Here is a 23439-nt window from a genome sequence, read left to right on the forward strand (position 1 = left end):
CACAGTTGCTCTCAATAAATTTAGAGATAGTTAATAATTCTTACAGCCCATATACATGCTACCATAATAAAATTTCAATCATTTTATAACAATGCATATAATATTAGTAACAATAATAGAAACAACAACATTTTAGGCATTATGTTAAATGCTTTATGAGAATCAACCTTCATAACTACTCAAGGCCTAATTCCAAATGTATTAAGCAAATAAAATATTAGGAAAAGACTTTATATGTACACTTAAGTGAAAATTTCAGCGATAGAACTACCAGCACTAAATCTAGAAGCTCAAAGGATTCACAAGGCTCAGTCTCCTCCATCACTTTTCTCTTTGTCAGCTCAGTCTCACACAGAATCCCTCCAAAGGTCACCTCACATTCTCAAGATGAACAGAAACAAAGCTTCTTTTAACCCATATTTCTACATACCCCTCAGGTTTAGTCTTATTACACCAACCTGGATCAGAAGACCATCTTAGAAACACTCTTTGTGGCTGGGGAAAGATCATGCTGTTTGGCCATGTACAAGTCTCACTCCCACCCATGGAGCCCTTGTTCATACACACTGGCTAGATTGAAAGTGAGGGGATCTCTTTCCAAAGGAAACTGGATATTCTTTCAACCAGAAGAGGGAATAAGACATAGACAAACAATAACTAGGGGTTTTAAATATATACAGTGATAACCATCTTTATTCCTATTTCACAGACAACAAAATTTAGTTTCAGGAATCTTGATGGGTTGAAATTTGCCAGTTATAAAACGTGAAGCCCATATTCTACCCAAGCACCCTCTGGATAATCACAACACCACAATGCATTCCTAGAAAATAAGTCTGCATGAGGGAGATTTGCAACAAATATTTGGTTTTTTTCCGCTACTTACTCCAAACCTGATATACAACTGACCACTCTTGAAACCCAGTAAACCCTACAGAAAAAGAGTTAGGCTGAGTAAAGTAGCAGTTATAAATTCTTTTCATCCTTGAACAGACTTGTGAAATCTGTTTGTATAGTTATAAAAATCATATAAAAACTATTTATTCTTGGAAGATGCCTTGGGTAACTAGACTTAAATATCTAACTTACTGAATGTTTTTACACAGAAGTTCCCTAACTCATCCCTAACTAAATATTTTGGGAGAAATACAACAAATAAAAATGGTATTACCGACACCCAGATTTGGGTAAGCACTGTATTAGTTATCTACATAACAAATTACCACAGACCTAGCAGCTAAAAACAATACACATTTGTCAGTTCATAATGCCTCCAGGTCAGAGTCTGCACATGATTTAAAGAAGTCTTCTGCTTGTGGTATTTCCAGGCTGCAATCCAAGTTTGGGGTCAGGCCGTGAACTTATCAGATGCCCACCTAAGGAAATAAAGTGTACACTTCCAAGCTTCCTCTCATGATTGTTGGAATTCTTCTCCTTGTAAATTTATGACTGACATCCTTATTTTCTTCCTGGCTGTTGGCCAGGGTCAATGGGGCTCTTAAAGGCTACCTGTAGTTGCTTGCCACATGCACATATCTGCAAAGTGTTACAGCTTACTTTTTCAATGTCAGCAATGGAGAATCTGTTTAATGCATATTTACAAGATGTTGTGATTTAGATTTGAAATATTCCCCCAAAGACTCATGTGTTCAGAGGTTCGGCTTTTGGAAGTTGATTGGATCATGGGGGCACTGTATTCTATCAGTTCATTAATTTGTTGATGGAGCCATAGCTAAATGTGCTGTTAGGAGAGGCCTGGTTGGAGGCAGGTCACAAGGAATATGATCTGAAAGGGTGTATTCCCCCCAACCCACCCTGACATCTCCATTTGTGCTCTTCTTCCTGGCTACCATGACATGAGGTTTTCTTTGCCCAGGCCCTTCCACCATACCATTTTTGCTTTGGAGCCAGCCAGCTATGGACTGAAGCCTCTAAAACCATGACTTGAGTAAGGATTTCCTTCTTTAAGGTCAGAGTTTTGGGTATTTTGTCCAGCAATGAGAAAGTGATTAAAGACACAAAGTGATATAGCTGTAGATGAATAATCATGAGAGTGACATTGTATCATCTTTGCAATATAATATAACCTCATTTTGAAAGTGACAAGTTCATCCTTGAACATTTGCCTAACTTTCTTCCTACATAAAATATCCATCTCCACCATCACTGAACTCATCATATTTGATGGGCTTCAAGGATTTGGGTCAAATACTTTTACTCCAACATGTCTTCACTGATGCATTACTATGAAAGTAGTGTCTTGTGATTCCTCAGAATCCCTCAGCAATGCTTCTTACACTTAAAAGACATTTATTACTTTCTACTTTGAAAGAAAGGACTTTACTCCCTCTGTCTTGATTCTCTGAGTAGATCTCCAAAGCACCCCCCTTCATTTTAATATGTGCCAGTGTGTCAGATTGTACTGATTGTATTTAATAGGAACTCCCACTGGAATGATGGATTAAATAAATTGATAGGCAGTTTATTTTTTCTCATGCAATAGAATATTTACAGGTTGAGGGTTGCTGACATTGCTTGGTGGCCCAATCCTATCAGGGTTAAAGTTTGTACTTCTCTGCCTTTTTCTTTGGTCTTGTTTCTCTCATTGACAGAAAATTGCTACTTTAGCTCCAGCCATCCAGCCTGAATTTCAGACAGGGAGAAGCAAAAGTGGTAAATAGTTAGGGAAAGTAACTGTGTCAAAAATGCAGTCTTATTGAATAACCTCAGCAGAATTTTATGTTATCCCATTGATAACAATTTTCAGGTATTCATCCATAGCTCTGAGGAGCACAGAAAAGTATTTTTGAATGCCTAGGCATATGAGTGTTCTAGCCATGTGGAAAAAGAGTAAGTAGAGTCAGCCTTCTGTATTTATGGGTTCTGCATCCATAGATTCTACCAAATTGGGACCAGTATTTTTAAAATGCATCCATATAGAATATGAGCAGAATTTTTTCTTAACATTATTTCCTAAACAATACAGTATAACTGCTATTTACATGGCATTTACATTTCATTAGCATTATAAGTAACTAGATATGATTTACAATGTATAAGAGGATAACCATGTTATATAAGGAATTGAGCATCTGCAGATTTTAGTGTCCTTAGGGATTCTGGAACCAATTCCACATGAATACCAAGGGACATTATCTTATGTTGGCAACAGTGATTCCCATAGTCAGGCATTGTGCTGGGCACCTAAGATAACATGATCTATGAACACAGACATGGCCACTACTTTATCAGGCTTTTTCCTTTCTTAGAGGAAACAGACAGTCATAAAAAACAATATTGCATAAACACATATAGAATTGTAGCTGTAAATATGCTGAAATGTAGTTCCTGTGCACTTGAGAGTTTCAAATGATAGGAACAGGGGTGTAACTGATCTAATCAGGAGGGGAGGGGAGGCTTACCTGAGGAAATGGCATTTGAGATAGGATTGTGTCTGGTTCAATTTAACCACCAACCTGCTTTAAAATAGGTACCCCACCCAGCAGGCAAAACTAGCTCTACATTTTGAAATTAGTGCATATGGGATTCTCAGAAAGCAGGGCTCCTAATGTAACTAACATTCTTCCATCTGACCCCAAGTCCACCCTAAGTGCCCCTGTGTGCCTGCGCTTATGCAGATGTGCCTCTGTTTCTGCAGAAAAGCTCAGAAGGGGTCCATTAAAGGGAGCTCATCTCAAGCACAGATGGTCCCCAGTAGCTCAGTGTCTGCCTGATGGCCAGGCTAAGTGAATTCAGATGATCTTAGACTTCTGATCACATCCGTGCAGCCAGGGAGGAAATGAAACCTTGTTTATCATCTTGATAAACAGTCTCTTTCAATGCCTCTGGATGCTGTATGCAACTCAGTGGAGTCAAATACTATTAAATTGTCATCACTGTCAAAAAGAGAAGTAATAAGTTTTTCTACCTGAGTCATAGTTAATGACTTCTGCAATGTGTAACACAAATCAGAGTTTCTGTTTGACTTCTTTTCCCTTAAATGTGTGTTTTCTGGCTGTGGATGTGAAGCACAATCTCACAATATAAATATATACTTTTATTATTGCCTCTCAGCCAAACCAATAAAATACCAAGATGACAAAGGCCAGACTACTGGCTTAGACGAGGTACCTGTGTAGAGTCAGAAATTGAGCAGAATTGTTTAGTTAGTTTAGTTTTTCACAGAGGGCAAAGATTTGAAAGACTATATTTTACTAGACAAAAGCCTTAGAGATGTCTGCACCCCGTCATCAACATTTTAATTAAATATATTTGTTAAGTTACTTAAGCACTGTTAAAACTCTAAAGCACCTCTTTCACTCTCATCATCTTAAAAATTAATAGAGTACATGGGTAAGGCTGTTGCAGCAACAAGAAAAAAACATGTTTCATTGGCTTAAAACAGCAAAGATTTATTGCTTGACCATACATCATACCTACTGTGATGTAGCAATGTTTCTGTTTTTTTAGGAGTTATTCAGGGACAAGAACTCCTGGAGAAGGCATAATCTGAAATAGAGAGCAGCAAATGATGGCCTATAGGCAGAATTGGGCTCACCATCGGATCTGTATGGCTCAAAAACTTAGAAACATCTTTAAATTTGTAAATGGCTGAGAAGAATCCAAAAGAGATTATTTACGACATATCAAAATTACTTGAAACTCAAGTTTCTGTTTCCATAAAAAATTTTTATTAACATACAGTGATACTCATTTGTTTATGCATGGTTTATAGCTACTTTCAAGATACAACAGTAGAGTTTGGTAGCTTCCCCTAACAGATGACACACAAAGCTAAAAGTATTTACAATCTGGACCTTTCCAGAAAAAGCTTGCAGACCACTGATCTAAAATATTGCTGGCCAGCACACAAGCAGGAAGAGACTGCAGAGGGTCTTACACAGGAATGTAAATCTCAGCATGATGATAATATGTCATTTCCATTAACACTAGTTGACTAGCCACAGTCACATAGCTCTTCCTCCCAAAATGGGGCAAAGAAATGCCACACGCCCTAGAGGAGAAGAGACAGTCATGCAGCACTGATGGCTAGTAATAACACTAACAACAATATCAACAGCAAATATTTGCATTGTTTTTAATCTTTCTCCACCATTCTAAGTGCCTTGCCTGTGTTCATACTTGTATACTCACAATAAATCTCATATAGTTCTAGTATTTTCTACACTTCACAGATGAGAAAACTAAGACAAGAAAATTTAAATGATCTTCCTAAGGCTAATTAAGAATGGACACAGTGTTAAAGCCTAGTAAGACTGGCTCCAAAATCTAATCTCAAACAATATGCTCTTACCCATCTTACCAGGCATGTACCCTCTGAGACTTAAAAAATCTCAGCCATTAACACTATAGGGTCCACACTTCCTCACAAAACCCTTACATGTAGAATTTGGTAGACACGTTTGGTAAACACTTGAAAAATATTAATGTTAGTGTTTGTATCACAGATTTGCAAAATCTTTAATAATTCACTTAGGAGTTTGCTAGTTATCAACCCCATAAATGAAAATAAAACATAATGTCTATGGATTTGTATGTGGTCTCCCCACGAGTACCACAAAAAGGACTTGCAATTTAAGATCCACTTTGTGACTCAGCAAGAGGACTCACCAATGGGTATTAGTCCTAAACTGAGCATGCCTCTTTTGGGGAATTGATGTTTTATAGTCACTTTTCCCCTGTCATCTCAAATTTTGTTTTAACCTTGTCTTTGCACTTGAACAAACTTAGCCATGTTCTCCTATAGGCATATTTTCCATTTAGCTGGAGAGAAAAATATGTCATAATGTAGTTATGGTTTAGAGGTGATAGATTTGGTATAATCACACTGTTTTCTTTATTTTGTTGGCTGCACTTTAATGTTTCCAAAAAGATACTTGTCATTCACTTTTCATGTTTCTCTTAACATCTATCATTCTTACCAGGAAGGAAAATAGAAGAATTATATTTAAAGAGATGTTTAAAGTTTTTAATTATTGTTGGCCTTCCTTCTTAACTTGTATTCACATTTGTATGCCATTAAATACGTGTCTTAAAGAAACAAAGAACAAAAATGAAGAGTTCAGTAGATGAAACATGAATCCAGCACATTAGATGTTTACCACTGCACAAATAGTTTAGACATTTGGGCCTTTAACAGGAGGGTCCTGGACCCAGGAAGGGAAATGTACCTACTTTCTATGTTTCTTAATTCTGTCCTTCCACCAGAACTCATGTCAGATATCCCCCCCCTCCAGCAGTGTCTTTGAAGTTGGGTTTAATTTTTTTATATCAATAATGGCAAGAATTATGGCTAATTATTATACGCCTGCTGTGTGCTGCTTGATGTATTATTTTTCATATGTGATATAAAATGCTCACAACATCTCTTATGATAGAGATTTATTTAAAAAGGGCCTAGACTTAGAGATTACAAATTGCGCTCAATTATCCACATACCAGTAGTAATCCAAATGATGCTGATTATTTGAGCTATCATTTCAATATTAGTATATTCAAACTATCATGTCAGCATTTCATATAATTCTAGGAAAATTAATAAAGCCAGAAAAGTTGATTATATAAAATAAAATCACTGATCTTGTTCTAGAAATTTTCATATGATGTCTGGCTTTCCACAATGAAGAAGGAAAGTCTGACCATTGCTTTGCTGGACCAAATAGCTTCATTTAATATAAGGCTAAGGAAGATCTTATGAAGATTTAGACTGAAAGTGGTTCCGTTTAGAGCTGAACAGCAGTCATAGCTATTTTCTAAGCCTCATTTCATTTCATGTCCTAATCACAGTAGTAGAAAACAATTTATTTATTTTAGATCACTTATGCTGTGATTCAGCTTCCAGAGACATACATGGATTTCTAGAGTGAACGCCACACTTGGAAGTAGAAGCTTCCCCTCTAGTTGTTTAGCAGCTATCCAGCCTTTGGATGTCTTCCATGTTTGGCAGTAAGTCATTTCTAAGATTGCAATTTTTGGCAATGTATTGAAGGCAAGTATAGATCAGATAAGCATATGTGAGGCCAGAGATAGGAAGATGGCTATGTTATATTCTCACCCTTATTTTAACAAGCAATTTGATGTCCAACCAATTACTGAGATTGCCATCCCTAGTTCTGAGTCCTCCTTGTTGAAAAGGAATAAATGTTCTCAAGTATTGAAAGGCAGAAAAAAATTAAAGATGTTTTCTTATAATCTTATTTGTGCATCTTTGAGAAAAATTTATTTCCATGTCAGTAGAGCACTTATTAAAAATTGATTTCTGAAATGGAGTTTCAACATATCTAATGTAGATTCTATTTACTTCTTTTAAAAAATAAAAAAGACACCTGGGTAAGAATTGTGTTGATTGTAATAATACCTTATGTTTAGCAATCTTATTCAGGTGGATATTAATATCTAAATGTAGCTGACTCAGTCATGTGCCTGAGATAAGAGTAGAATGATAGGTGTGAGTAATAGTCCATGTTGATGAAAAGAGGAATAATCCAATAATCCAGATTTAGTCAAAGATAATAATTCCAATAGTGTTAGTAACATCAGAGATTTGTAATGCCTACCCCGAATCAAGCATTATCATACTCCCTTGACCTATACTTACTTAAATCACATACCAATCTCATCTTCAGAACAACCCTATACAGTTGATAATATCATGCACATTTTAAAGATGAAAACCTAAAGTGTGGGGTGAAAAATAATAGGAAACAGGAGATCCAGTACTTGAATCTTGGCAGCCAGCTTCTTGAAGATATGCTGTTACCTATTATGTTATATTGCCTCAAACATGCCTGTCCTGTCCAGAATTCTTTTCTTTTTCCACATTTGTCTATCTTCTACATACCCCAGAGCCCTAGAAGAAAGTGCTTATTTGTTTAATATCAAGCATAAACAAATCAAGCAGCCATTTTTCCCTGTTCGACCAAAACATGCTTAAAGATCCATTAGTGTCTATCTTGTCAATGATTTACAGACAAAGATGCTTAGAGCTTCTTTCCAGTCCATTGGGTCAATAAAGCATTTTTAACACAGTCTTAAATATGCATTTCTGACATCCGCTACAATAGATTCCAAGAGAGCTATTTTTAAGGTCTTGATTAAGAAGTTCTATAAAAATGAACCTCAAAAAGTCTGTACTTTTTCTTACATATTATAGCTTTTAAAGAAAGGAATCACTTGCAACAAAGCCACAATGCAAAAATACCAATAGTCATGCTACTCTTTACATTCCTTAATTTATGTTTTATTCCTTTCCTCCAAAATTTGCCTTTAGATATAAACATAGATCCTTTCTTGACTATTAATAAGAACTAATGTTTTCTTACAGCTATGTTAATTGGTATTTCTTTTTTACATTATTTCACTTGGAATGCAGAGCTTTTCTTTTATATGTTTTGGGTTCACCCAAAAACCAAAGTTTTAAATTAATTTTTCTAGAAGGAGCATTGGAAGGTCACTTCTTTTCACAAGACACATTTATCATTCAAGTTCCTCTTCAAAAGAGAACACATAATGAATACTCAGGAAATGTTCCATAAAGAGTAATAATTTATAGTCAATCTTTCTTCTCCTATTGTTCTTTCTATTCTTTTGTTTTTCTATGTTCTATCTCTTCTTTCTTCCTTCCTCTGCTTCTTCCCCTGCTTTCTTCTTTCCATCATACAGTCATGTAATCATTCAGTCATTTAATGGATGTATCAGTTTCTACTGTGACTGAATGCACTAGAGATAGTGAAGTAACCAAGATGTGCTAGCTGCTATGATGCAGGGTCTAGCCAAACAAGGTGACCAGGAAATGAACCAAAACTTCCACTTAGGAGTCATGCTATAAACACAAAGTTAAGTTTTCTAGGAGGATATGAAATGAGGGTTGTATTGATCAGTGTTCTTTTAACTTGGACACAATACCCAACATTTGTAATTTAAAGGAGGAGAGATTTAATTTGGCTCACAATTTCAGGAGATTCAGTCCATGGTTAGCTGGGACACAGTTTCTAAGGCAGAAACATCATGACAGAAAGGTGCTTAGTTCATGGCAGCCAGGAAACAGATCAGGAAAACAGTGCCAGAGATAAAGGAGTAAGAGACCAGATATAGGCCCAAAGTCATGCCTCTAGACACAATCAGAAGTCTGTCTTACCAATCCCCTAGCTGACCCCAAGCCAATCCAGTTGACACAATTGAGTTCAACTACCACAATGGTAAAAAGTTAGTCCATGAAGAAAACTTTCATTCAACAAATATTTATGGACCAAACATGTACCAGATTCCAAGGTTAGTACTGGGAGAACACTGGTGAAACAGAACAATTGCTCTTCTTTCCTTTTTTTGGAAACAGTGAGATAGTATTTAAAAATTATAAATCATGCAATATGAATATCATTTGGAAGAATTGTGTGAGGTGAAAAATCACATAACAAGAGAATGTAATTTGCAAGATGGTTCAGGAAGGTCACCGGAAAACCTGAATGATGAATACAGGAACATACACACACAAGCACACAGGCACACAGGCACACATGCACATGCATGTGCATTCGCCAAGTACATATGCAATACAGGGCAAATATGGGGCTCAGACTTATGTTCCTTTTTGTTTTATTTTTAAGGCAATTATCTACATTTCAACATATGAACTCCCCTAGCATAGTTTCTTCTTTCCCAGAAAACCTGCTGTTGTGATAACTTTTAATTGCTTGTCTATGTTTAGCCTTGGACATGAACTCAACACCAAAATATACTACTAAAAGTCCAATTCCTTGGCAGAGGAGGACTAGACACTAGCAACTTCTCACAGGTGCTCATTGTAGACAAGTGACCCGATCTGTTGCCCAGAATGATCCAGTTGGTTTGCATAAAGTGTGTTTATTGTATATCCAGTCTGAGGAAGAACTCTGGTTTATGATGCCAACCTTCAGTTTCTGGCCATGAACCTGGCAATCTTTCCTAACTTCATCCTTCTCTTTCTATCAAAGTACGTAATTGTCATCAGAGGAGAGCCTTTTTAAAAGAAACATCATCCTTAGCAATTCATCTTCCTTGTATTTCTGCAATTGTATAGGGTGAGACAGTGATGCATTGAGCTGGGAAGGAGGGATCATTGCTAGGAGCATATTGGGCTTGTCATTTTTTTAACTTCTCCACTTCAGCAAGAGTTGCTGCTGCCAGAAATAATCTTGAAATGCTGTCTTTTTAATCCTTCCCGGATATTAGAAACTTACTTTTCCTGTTAAAAGTAAGTTTGATAATGTACTCAGGTCTCTGACAAACCCAAGAGAAAGAGTAAATGGGGAATCAGAATGATGCCCGGTGGAGCTTCCTTACAGTGAACTTTCCCTTCCACCTGTACAAACATAGGTACAAGGAAAGAGATGCAAGGGGACTATTTTGGAGACTTGATGGAGAGTGAGAACTAGTATTTGTTGTGCAACTAGCACATCTAACTTTTTCCTATTTGCCTACATTAGTCAAATAATTACTTGATGTATGTCCTAATCAGAAAACAACAATAGGATGCTGTGTAGATCTAGGCAAAGGCTATAAGGCTAATTTCTTACTGATATATTATCTTAGATGTGTTTTTTACAAAGTGATGACAGGACTAATAATCTGGAAAATCTGAATAGCACAGACAAAATTCATATTGGTGTTCTTCCTGCCACATCTTCTACCATTATTTATAATAGGTACCTCATCTGTCTTATTTGCTAGATAGGTAGATGCTGGGTGAAATCCAGAAGCAGCTATTTTCCAGATAATCTATAAGCAAAAAAGAAAGGCTCAGTTTTCTGAGCCCTTAAACAGCTCTGCTTTGAGAAGGCATAGATCATCTTAAAATCATTTTGACTTAGATTGAGATAAAATTTAGGAATAGATTGGCATTGATGCCAAATAAGAGGCCTGCAATGCATTATTTGACTAATATTACTGCTATGATTTTGAAAGAATAGTTTCTTAGGTTTGAAAGGGTGGTTTACTAAGTAATCCTTAAAACACAAGTAAAATAGATTAAAGGGTACAGATTGTTAGTTTCCAGAAAGGGTTATGACAAACCTAACTCTTCCTTTTTATTGGGGGCAAGTTTTGGTTTCCTCTCTGTTTCCAAGCAGCCAGATGATAAGCACAATAGTAAATAAGTAATTACAGTAACTTCTAGAGTCTTTAGAAATACTCTCTTGTGATTAAAATAGGAATCTGGAATTTTATTTTCACTGAATTTGACCAATTTCTCACTGTATTTTGAGTGGGAAAAAGTAAATATGGGCTCCAGATATAGCCAAGAGGTAAAAAATACAGAAACAGTCTGGGGGGGGGGTATGTTTTATAAGCTTCTGTACTATACTAGACATCTAACCTTGCCAGTTACATCCCATGCCTATCCATCAAATATTTGTAATTTAATAGTAGATTTATAGAGCAGATAATCAGATAAGTACAGTTTTCATTTTTTTCTAGCAGAGGGATCACTTTGAAGAATAAACAATTATACTGCACGTTAAAAATAAATAACTAGAATATCAGTGAATTTTCCTCCACTGAAGATAACTGAGGCCCCTCAAGTAATCCACAGAGCCCCACAAAGCATAACCTAAGAACAAAGGATTACACTTATCAATGAGCCTTTTCCTGTCAAGGAAATATTTTCATTTTGTCAAAATATTTTCATTTTGTCAACAGAAGCCATGGTCACAGGCTAGATTGAAAAATTAAATTGTTCTGATTGACAGTGGCTAGGTCACTAAAAAATATAAACCTTTGGAATTAAGAGATGTCAGTTTGATGAATCAATCAGACCTTCAAAATGTTGGGCCCTGGGAGGCTCCCCTCCATGTGTGGACCTGGTGAGGACCATGCATCCGTGTACCCAAGCAGCAGGTGTAACTGAAGCCATAGTTATCAACACCAAAAGATCTTTTTATTTAGAGCAAAACCTTCCTGCATTCCTGTGTTCAAATCTATCACCTGTGAGTCTAAGGATGATGTAGCCTAGGGTCACTGACTTTGTTATATACAGAGTTTTATTAAAAATAGGTCACTTCTCAATTTCCAGTCACTGAGCTCTCCTCCCCTTTCTGGAAAAATGGTAGCACATTTTACCAGGGCAAGATGGGAAACAAGCAATATATATGGGGTCAGAGGATCTTAGGTCTACTCTCGATGTTGCCAGGGACTTGGTAGGTAAAATGTGGGTAAGATTTTAACAAGGTATGATCAAAAATACAGTGAATGTTAAGTTCTTTTAATTCATTATGGTAAAAGACATATTGCCACTAATACCACTCAAAATACTCCCTCTCACTTTGAACACACTTATCCTCTTATTTTTGCTGCTCTCTGAAGAAGTTCTGGAAGTCATTTTTTGTGAATGTCTTTAGTTCTTTTATTGTGACTGCCCCAGTGCTCTAAATGGATTCAAAAAATTTTCTTTTGTGGTCATTTTGATTTGGAGGAAGAGCCAGAATTCATATGGTATCAGATCCAGTGAATAAGGTGGGAGGAGGACACACCATAATGTTTTTATTTGACAGAAATTGCCAGAATCATAAAGTGTAAACTGCTTCAAAAAGTGGCAAGAACAATTGGATAAGTGTTTTGAGGCAAGGGAGAGTTTTTTGCAAGAGATTAGTGGGAGGCCAGGCATGGTGGCATAGGCCTGTAATCCCAGCACTCAGGAGGTTGAGTCAGGAGGATTACCATGAGTTCCAGGCTAGCCTGACCTACAAACTGAGTACAAGGCCAGCCTGAACTGCATAGTGAGATCTTGTCTCAAAAAAATAAAAAATAAATACAGAGAGAGAGAGAGAAAGACAGATTATTAGAAATATACCTTTCATTGTAACTATTTTATTGAAATATTCACTGTATATGTTTTGATCATCTTTAAGTCATTGTTGGTCTCAGATGTTGCTTCTATAAAGTGAGTATAATTATAATCTCATTGGGCTGGGCTAATATCTAGACTATATAAAGAACTCGAAAACTTAAACCCCCAAAATAAAAGACCCAATTTAAAAAATGGGAAAGTGAAATGCATACTTCATGGAAAAAGAAGTGCAAATGGCCAATAAATACATGAAGAAATGCTTAATATTTCTGGCCATTAAGAAATGCAAATTAAAACAACATTGACATTCCATCTTATGCCAACAAGAATGGTCATCATCAAAAAATCAAATAATAACAAATGCTGATGAGGCTGCAGTAGAAAAGTAACACTTTGATGTTTTTGTTAGTAATGCAAACTAGTGCAATACTATGGGGTTTTTTGTTTGTTTTTTTTGGTACCGGGGATCGAACTCGGTTCCTTGCGCGCTTGCGCAGCAGGCGGCGAAACCACTGAGCTAAATCTCCAGCCCCTGCAATACTATGTTTTAAGGCTTATATCTAGGTATCCCCTCAAAGTCTTATGAAATCATAGGTGAGGCTTTTCAGAGGTGGCTCAATCTAGGGTGTGTGATGCTGGGATTAAGTGTGTGGTGCTGGGATTAAGGATATGTGATTATTAAATTAGTCCGTTGATTGGTTTGGCATAGTTTTGGGTATGGATTATGGGAAGGCCTAGCCTGGGTGTGGGTGTCACCATCCAAAGGGGAGGGGTAGCCTGGAAGGGATAAAAAGGAGAGGCCAAGGCCAGGGATGTAGCTCAGTGGCACCACACCTGCCTGGCAAGCGTAAAGTCCTGAGTTTGATCTCCAATACCACAAAAAAAAAAAAAAAAAATGGAGAGGCAGACTGCTACTGCTGCTGGTGCTGCTGCCACTACTTCTTCACTGCTTGCTGCTTTTGCTGCTTCCTCCCTTTGCCTTCTGTGCCATGAACTATTTATTCTCCTCTGCAATTCCTCTCTGTGATACCACTCTATCTTGGAGTCAGCCAATTATGGAGTGAACCCTCTAAAAACTGCGAGCCAAAATAAACCTTTCCTCCTTTAACTTTAGGTGTTGAGTGTTCTGTCTCACAATTCATAAAGGTAAATATTGGAAGCAGATTATATGTCCATGAACAGATTAATGCATAAAGAAAATATAGTATTTACACAGAATGGAGTAGAACTCTACCATAAAGATAAGCTTGACTCATTTGTAGGAAAATAGACACACTTTGAGACCATAATGTTAAGTGAAATAAATCAGACACATAAGCTTAAATATCACATGCTTTCTCTTGTAGAAGAAACCAAAACTATAAATAAAAAGCAAAATAAAAGACAGATAGTAGGATCTTTCTCAAAGAGGAAGGGAATCAAGACATGGAGGGAGGGAGTAGGGAGAGGAGGGAAAGGAGATGAAAAAAGGAATTAAGAGATGTTATGTACATGTACCAACTCCACATGAGGATTGTAAACATTATTTATTATAAATATGTACTAATAAAAATTAAAATGAGTCTAAGGTTTACAATATATTTACTATGGTGTTATGCACATGGGAAAATGTAATAAATGCTTAACTCATTTAATACTATTATCAACATTAACTATATTGCTATGTACTTGCTCTAAATGTACATGCTTACTAGAAAATGTGAATGATAAAAACAGTTCCATTTCTATCTTTAAACAGTATTGAAGATTAAATGAAGTGTCTGTTAAAAGCCTTTTTAAATCTTTATAAAATGGAAGACATCATTTAATATATGAAACCATAGAAATCTCTGTTCTTGAGGAGTTTACATTCCAATACAGGACACACAGACAATAAGTATAGTAAATGAGTAAATTACATGCTACATTTTAAATTAAGTGCGCTGGAAAGGGGGGGCGGGATATGGAGACCAAAGTAAGGGAGTTCTTAAGTGTCAGCTGAGGAACTTACGATTTACAGTGGGCCCTTGACTTACAAACTTAATCAATTCCCGAGGGCTGGTTGTAGCTCAAGTTGGTTGTAAGTCAATGCAGCTAAGAGCTGGATGTTTACCTGGGTATATGTCATAGATAACAAGAGGCAGATGAATCTTCCATTAACCTAATTAATCCAAGTTGTTCATATGTCAGGTCAGTCATAACTTGAGGGTCCACTGTATTTAAATAGAATGACCAACTGTGCCTCTGATGAAGTAATATTTATGCAAAGATGAAGAATTTAGAGAGTGAGCCAGAGTGTCCCAGGTAATACCAAAGCCTTAGGAAGGGATTGTGTCTGGCATGTTACAGCAATGGCCAGCAGGGTGACCATTGTCCCTGGAGGAAACAAGAAGAAAGGGGTAGCATATGAGGTCAGAGACACTCTGGTAGGGAAAAGAGCAGCTTGGATACTTAGCTTTGATAACCATTCCTAAGCAACATGCCAGATTTCTTTTCATAAGTTTTCCATCAACAAGGAATGATCACTTGTGACAAGATCAGAAAGTTTTGGAATCTAATATATCAGAGTTATACTTGTGTGACCCTGGGCAAGTTATTCAATGTTTCTGAGCCACTGCTTTTCATCTACAAGTGAAGGCAATGTCTTATAAAGTCATGGGGACATTTGTAATTGATGTAGGTAAAGTGCTAGGCATAGTGTCCAGCACCCAGATGAGAGCTGAGTAAATGGAAGTAGGCTCTGAGAATAGCACAAAAATGTTCATGTGGCTTATGCCATGAGGAACAACCTTCCGTTCCCCAGTGGCTATCTGGGTGTCCTTATGTGTCAGTGTGCTACAAGAACTCAGGTGATCTGCAATATCTGCCATTGCATTTACTGGCTTGACCATATGTCAAATAACATTCAAAATGTGTTATAGGAACTTTCACATGCCTTGTGATATTTTCAATCATAAAGGTTGCTCTAGTCTTGTATTACAGCCAAGTGATGACTTTAAAATTAATAATATTTTCATGAAGTGTAGAACTAGCTATTACTGATTTGACTGAAGACAATTGTACCTGACAATGACAAGCTAAAGAAACTTGTTTGCAAGTGTCTGGGTTAGAGTGTAATATGTGATTAGTCTTTTCCCATTAACTCTAATCCCAGTGCTGTGTGTATGGACATAATGAGGTATTCTCCTACAACCCAAGTTCAAGCCTTCTTACTTCCTGCTCAGCATTTTTTGATGGCCATTTATTTCTTCTTATTTGCTACTCTGCACTTCTCCAAACTCTCCTATGCATACCTGCCAGTGTGGTGGCCCAATAGCAAGACCCAAGTCATACCAGTCTTTGGCTCTGAAATCATTATTCAGCCTTCCTTGCAATTGTGAGTATTATCCCTGGAGAAGGAAACGCTCTCCAATTTAATTCTCTCTCACATGTGCAAGAAACTTCAGTTTCATCTACTCTGGAATATCTTTTTAATTCACTGACCACCATTGTAAAGAATGACTGATTCTAGAATAGGACCAGGAAATGCATAAGAAGATGAGTCTGGAGCATCTTAAAGGGCCAAAAATTAAGTGCTAGTAACAGAACCAACCCACAATGATTAGGGTGTGGCAAAGGGACATGGAAACTAACTGAAGGAGATCATAAAATAGTCAAAGCTGGAACCTTTTGAACAACAACGTTAATCTACTGTTGGATTATAATTTAAGATATAAGATAAATATCCACAAGTTCATATTGATATAAATAAATGAATAAGTGAAAAGATGAAGAAAAGGAAACATCTTTCATGCAGAAGAGCTCTAAATAATTTTAGGAGATACTACAGTCTGGAAAAGGTAGAGTATAATTTCTCACCCCTTCAATGTTGGCTGCACAAGGTAACTTCCTTCCAAAGAGTACACTGTTGAAAACAGCAGGAGAAAAGTGACTTTATAATGAAGAAATTGAACAAGTACTATGCCAGCCAGTTGTCCAAGATCAACGTCAACAGGGATAAGCCTCATGAATAGTATGTACCTTTGATACTATCTGAAATGTAATATTATGTGATATTATGTAAAATAAGATTTTTTTCTCTATGGTCGTCCTCCAAAAGCACATAACCTCAGTCTACTCCTGAAAAAAGACAAATTCCAATTGGAAGTCATTTTACAGAATACTCTACCAGTATTCCCCCAAACTGTAAAAATCATCAAAAAGCAAGAAAAAGCAAGGAATGTTTGAGAATATGCTATAGCCAAAAGAAGCCTAAGAATATCAGACAACTGAATGTATTGTGGTACTTTTGATGAGCTCCTAGAACAGAAAAAGATAAAAACTAAAGAAAGTTGACCAACACCTACAGTTTAATTCATAATAATGAATAAATATAAATTCATTTGTAACAGATGTACCATACTAAATATTTTAATGCCAAGAAATTAAAATAGTAAATAATGGAGCGTGGCATACTTGGGGACTCTCAGTACTATCTTCAAACATTTTCTGAAATTCTAAAACTATTCAAAAATAAAAGTCTTTGGGCCAGGGATTTAGCTCAGTGGTTCTGCTGCCTGCCTCACAAGCACAAGGTCCCGAGTTCGATCCCCAGTACCAAAAAGAAAAAGTTTTTTTAAAGTGCTTCAGACTCTCATATTAGTGAAATCTGTTCCCTTTTTCAGTAACCATTAAAACCCCATCTGTCGACTAAGAAACCATCCTGATTCTTCAGAAAGGAGGGGTCTCCCATTCCATGTATCTCCACAGCACTTGGTGCTTATCTGGCTGTATTCATTTTAGTTAATTCATCTAGTAATTCCACCAAGCATTGTGGAGCTCCTACAGCAGTGGTTGATGGTAAGGCTGTGAGAACACCCATGACCCTCATCCTGAGCAACCTTACAGTTTGGCTGTGGGCATAGACATGATCAGCTAAGTACAAGGACATATGCTGGGGTTGACAGAATGAAGGAAGTTAGAAGGGAGAGAACATTCTCTAAGGAACTAACCTTTACATTGAGCTCAAGAGGGAGGTAACTGGACAAATTTATTTGTGTGTGTGTGTGTGTGTGTGTGTGTGTGTGTATGTTGGAGTGAGGGAATTGGAGGTAGGTAAGAATGTTCCAGGAGAAATCATATTTGCCAAGTTCCTGAATAGCATCTACAAAGAAATACTTGCTATGACTGATATAGCTGTCATAGGTAGCATGTTAGAGACTCTTAATCATTTGTCAGACTTGGTAAGACCCTGTCCATGTGTTCCCTCAGTTTATACCTAAGCAGCCCTATGCTACAGATGCTATTATTAGTCCTATTTTACAGAATAAGAAAGTAAGGCACTCAGTAAATAAAGGAGCTGAGATCCAAACCAAACCAAACTAATCTGAAAGTCACACTCTTCTGTCAGATTGAGAGACAGAATTAGTCTACCTGAAATCAGAGACTCTTGGACATGTTTCTTTTGTAAGAGACCAGAATTTTTTTCCATTTAGTTTATTGGTGCATTTTAGGTACACAGTACAGTTACATTCCTCATTGGGATCTTGTACCTTTACATGATGTATCTTGGTTCTTATTTTTTCCCCATTGCCCTGCCCTCCCTTCACGCCCTCCATGCTTCTCTATTTACAAAGACTTTGTTTCCATGCTTTTCCTTTTCTCATATTTTTTCTTTTCCCTTCTTTCCTTTCCCCAATTGATATTGTGAAATAGGAAGAAAATGTCTTTTGTAAGAGACCAGAATTTTTGAGTCTCAATATTTTTGAAATTTGAGCCAGATCCTTCTATGCTGGGTAAGGTTTTCCTAGCATCATGAGATGTTCAATTATCATCCCTTGCTCTCTACCCACAAGATGCCACCCACCACTGCCACTGATAACAATAAAACATGGTCCCAAACCTACCAAATATTGTTGGGAAGACACAGCAAAATCCCAGCTGCTCCCTCTGCATGGAAAACCACTGAACTGTACCGTGAGTTCTCAGGGAATGGGATGAGGCTGTTTTAAGTCTTCTGTTCTTCTCCCTCCCTCCTTACCTCCTTCCCAGAGTTTCTTGAATCTCCATATATACCTCTGTGCACATGAATAGCAGTCATATCCCTTACAGTTTATAACACAGTAACTTGTATATAGTGGCTGTTTAACACGTTTGCTGAGTTTCTGCCAACTGACTTCTAAATGCCAAGAATCATAAATGTTTGGGGCCCATTTTGGTCAAATGAAAATCATTCTCTCTAAATTCAAGTCTTGATTCTGGGAAGTTCATGCTTGGCTTCTGGCCACATGCAGCTATCGTTTGTATCCCTGGAGACCTAGCCAAGCAGATTTTCTTCAGATCGGAAATCCCTACCTGAGTGCTTAGCAGCATTGACCCCAACGCAGCAGCTCACTTGTGTGGGTTGTAGTAGAGGTTGCTAATAAGTGTTGATGAGTGTGCAAAGGAACTACAACAATGTATGCAGTCATACACCTGAGCCCACAATTTGAGACAATGTTTAAAACTCATTTTCTCTAGCAACTCTTTCTTTCATTTGTAGGTGTGATCTGCATCTGACAACTGACCTCTGCCTAGATTTTCAGATTAGTTACCTTGAGTGTGGACAGACAGTGGGAGGGAGAACTGATTTTTAGGCATTTTTCTTGCCACTGTGGGGTTTATATCACTGGGATATAGGTTGTCATTATTGGACTTCAGAGAATCTTCCATGCCAAGATATCACAGATGAAAGCTCTCAAAATATCACAAATTTAGATCAGATAATATCTTTTTGTGGTGCTTTTTGTGTAGGCATACACTGCTTTTTTGCCTCTTGATATATACAGTCCAGGACGGTCGCATCTTTTAGGCTATTCATTGGTATCTTCTGCTGCTTTGGGAGGATAGCATGGTAGTGTTTGTCTTCTCCAAGATCATCCCTACACAAGACAGCCCCTCAATAATTATCCTTCCTGGGAACTATTTGTCTAATCTCTATCCTTTTTACTAGGTACTCTACATATACTTCCACAGGCCTAAATGCCCACTGCATTATTTCTAATAATGTTCCTTTTCTTTCTGTCTTGCCAGAAGGAGGGACATGTGAAGTGATAGCAGCACACAGATGTTGTAACAAGAATCGCATAGAGGAGCGGTCACAAACAGTGAAGTGCTCCTGTCTACCTGGGAAAGTCGCTGGAACAACCAGAAACCGGCCTTCCTGTGTTGATGGTGAGTACCTGGCTTTACATGCTCATGATGCATGCAGTGTTTTCTTATTCAAAGTAAATACAGTTCAGGGTAAAGCACAAGGTACAACCAGAGTACTAGAAGGTCATACATGCTAGCCTTCAGCAAAAACTTCAAATTCTTGTTTCTCAAGTGCTAAATATGAATGAACCCTTTAAAACTCATTAAAATTAATGTGCCATGATGGCAGTGTTGGGAGGTGACTGAGCCATGAGGGTTCCACCCTCGTGAGTGAGATCAATGCCATAGAGAAGGCTGAGCTCACCTCTTTCACCTTGCCCTTGAGCCTTCTGCAAGGGACAATGCAGCTACAAGACTCTCAGCGGTGCTGTTGTCTTGCTTGATCTTGAACTTGACAACCCCTAAAACTGTATGCCAACAAGTTTCTGTTTATTGCAAGTTACCAAGTCGGAAGTATTCTGTTATATCAGCACAAAATGGACTCAAACATCTGACTTTTTAGCTTTTAAATATCTCAATTTCAACATTTTTTAGAGAGAGAAATTTTTTGAGTTGAAAAATTTGAAGGTCCATCCCATTGGGAAGTGATTTTAGATTTAAGCTATATATAATGAAGATAGTAATAGTAAAGATAACAATACTTCACATTCATTCAAAAGGTGTTTAATGAGCTCTCATTATATGACAGGTACCACTCTGGGTGCTTTGGATAAACCATGTGCCAGGCTGTGTGCTGAATATATCTCAAGTATTATTTTATCTAAGCCTGTAAACAATCCTATAAAGCAATATATTAGTTATCTGATAGAAAATCACCCCCAAACTTACCAGCAAATATTATCTCACAGTTTATGTTGATCAAAAATCTAGCTTATCTGGGAGGCTCTGACTCAGGGTCTCATATAGATGCAGTCAAAACCCAAAGGTCTGGCTGGTGCTGGAGAATAATTTCAGGATGGCTCATTCACATCGATATTGGCAGGTGGCCTGTGTTCTTTGCCACATGGACCAAGGAATTTGGTGTACTTAAAATGTGATGATTGGCTTTCCTCAAAGTGAATAGTTCCAGAAAACAATACAAACCCCACAAAATGTCCTGCATTTCAAGCCTCATAAGTTACACCTCATGATTTCTACACCATTGCATTGTTACTCCAGTCAACTCTATTTAGTGTGGGGATGGGACGCCAGCACTTGATGATCAGCAAGAGGTATCATTGGGGATTACTCCAGGAGATATGCTTTCCCTCCCATCTCAAACATAAAGAATCTGAGAGGCTGAAGAGAGTTAAATAGTGTCCCTTTGCTCTCATGGTTGGCAAGTCATAGATCAACTGACTCGAACCCAGAATGACGGACTTTATTATCAAATCTTGGCCATCACTTTTAAGGCAATTTTATGCACCAGTGTCAAAAAGTGAACTAGCTCATGGTTCAAAGGAACTAAAAATCTCTATCTCCATCTTTATCATAACTTAGAAGTGGGTGTGATTTCATCTTCAAGTTCTTCAGTGAGGAAATTGGAATTCAGAGAAATAATTCATTTGCACTGGGCCACAAAGCAGACCTTAGGACCTAAGACTCTTGGCCCAGGAGAGTCTCCATTCTCCTTCTTCTAGGAGGGAAGCATATTTGAGCAAGGATGCTTTCTAGATTATCTTGTGTTATGTATTTTCATTATGAACTAAGATGATTAGAAAGAGAAGCACATTCAAGCTAGGGCAAATAAAGCAGCAGTTATTTTAAGAAAATAGAGAAATCCTACTCAACCATTTATGGGAAATTCAGCCAAATTCATGGGATTCTTAAATTCTTTAGCCAGCTGTCATCTCATTTTCTTTGTTCTTATGAATTAGAGACAGGTGTAAAGTTTTTATCTCCATGGTATGACTCTCACTTGGCATTATAGTGCAACTTCAGGCCCCAGATATATTTGATTCAGGTACTGTGTCATAAATACATTTTCTGAGAAGATGGAATGCCATTGGCTCACCTTGGCTTAACACGTCAACCTTTACCCAGTCAACCACAGCCAGAGGGACGAGCTCACGTGGCAGGCACAGCTGTCCGTTCTGCTGCACAGGAAGGTCAAGCTATTTTTAAAAGGGTGTGAAAAGCCAAGTGTGGGAATACATTGTGAGCTGTGGTTTTCCACTGGAGAAGTTTCTCCTAGATGAAATTTGGTGACATCTGGAGACATTTGAAATCTAAACATTTGTCAAGCTCATCAAACTGAGGGAGTGCTACTGGTATCTAGTGAGTAGAGGCCAGGAATGCTACTGAACATCCCACAACGTTCAGGACAACCCACCTACCATCTCCACAAAGAATTACCCAACTCAAATCTCAATAATGTTGAGGCTGAGAAAGTTACATGAAGATTATTTGCTTGTTCTACATCAAAGTCACACCATGAGTCACCACTAAGGCAGGGAAGGCAGGCAGATGGACTAGAAAAGCCATTTTACTCCCTTGCAGGAGGGAAGTCTTGGCCCTAGAAGCCAACAAGCATTATGAAACATAAAACCATGATGGTTTGTCTTGCTCTTTGCCAAAGAAAGCACTGAGGCTGTTAACTATAAATCTCCATTTTGTCTCCAGTTCATTTTTATCTCTAATGATCTAGAAATAGGATTGCCTTCAGATTTTGGATTCAAGACACAGACAGCAATGGATTATCAATGCTGGCAAAAGGGAAATGGCACATGGCCCCAAGTTTATAGTAGAAGTTGAGCCACATAATAGTAATATTTTATTCTTAGAACAATTTTATTTGATTTTGAAAATTCTGTACTCATAGATGTAGTTGATTCAAATAAGAAGATTATAGCCTCTATCTTCCAAACAAAAGCCAATAAAGCATATTTATCAGTTTCATGCTGATTGTTTATTTTTCTGATAACAGAACATTCTTCCAACTTAAATATGTTGCTATGTATGGGCATGGCTACACGTTGCTATGATCAACATTTTTTTTGTGGCCTAGATAGCTACATGCAAAATAAAGATAAAGTATGAAGATAAATTAACAATTTCAACATAACTATTAAAATCATGGATTGAAAAACTGGACACAGTGAGAGGACTTTCATCTGTACCTATTAATAAAATGTCTTTGGACAAGGCACAGGTGCTTCCTAACCTCAGTTTCATCATCTGTAAAATGAGAATATCACTTCTACTTAATAAGGCTGTGGTAAAAAACATGAAAATCATGTATATGATGTGTTTTGCACAATGCCTCCAGTGCTCACTAAGTTTATTATCTTATCAATAAGTATGGACAGTGTTTACACAGAGGCATTTTTTTGCAGTTTGGTTCCATATCAACCAAAATGCTGTAGTACTGGTTTATTGATGGCTTATATCACTTAATACATGGTAAATATTTCCAAGTTAATTAGTATTCTTAAAAAATTATTATTAATGGTTGGATAGGATTTTCAGGG

General features: G+C 37.3%; 1 protein-coding gene across 2 annotated transcripts in view; it reads left to right on the forward strand.

Annotated features, from left to right (window-relative positions):
- The window catches only part of Tafa1 (TAFA chemokine like family member 1), a 491038-nt gene that overhangs the window by 365943 nt on the left and 101656 nt on the right, over positions 1 to 23439 (forward strand). The window contains exon 3 of one of the 2 annotated variants that reach the window (XM_004854175.4): positions 19871 to 20011. In XM_004854175.4, the coding sequence (XP_004854232.1) occupies positions 19871 to 20011 (141 nt within the window). The remainder of the gene's footprint in view (positions 1 to 19870; positions 20012 to 23439) is intronic. The other variant, XM_004854176.4, reaches the window with a different exon arrangement.

This window comes from Heterocephalus glaber, unplaced genomic scaffold, assembly GCF_053883595.1.
Source record: "Heterocephalus glaber isolate CG9 unplaced genomic scaffold, H.glaber_assembly_v1.0 deba00001472, whole genome shotgun sequence".
In the NCBI taxonomy this organism is placed as follows: domain Eukaryota; kingdom Metazoa; phylum Chordata; class Mammalia; order Rodentia; family Bathyergidae; genus Heterocephalus; species Heterocephalus glaber.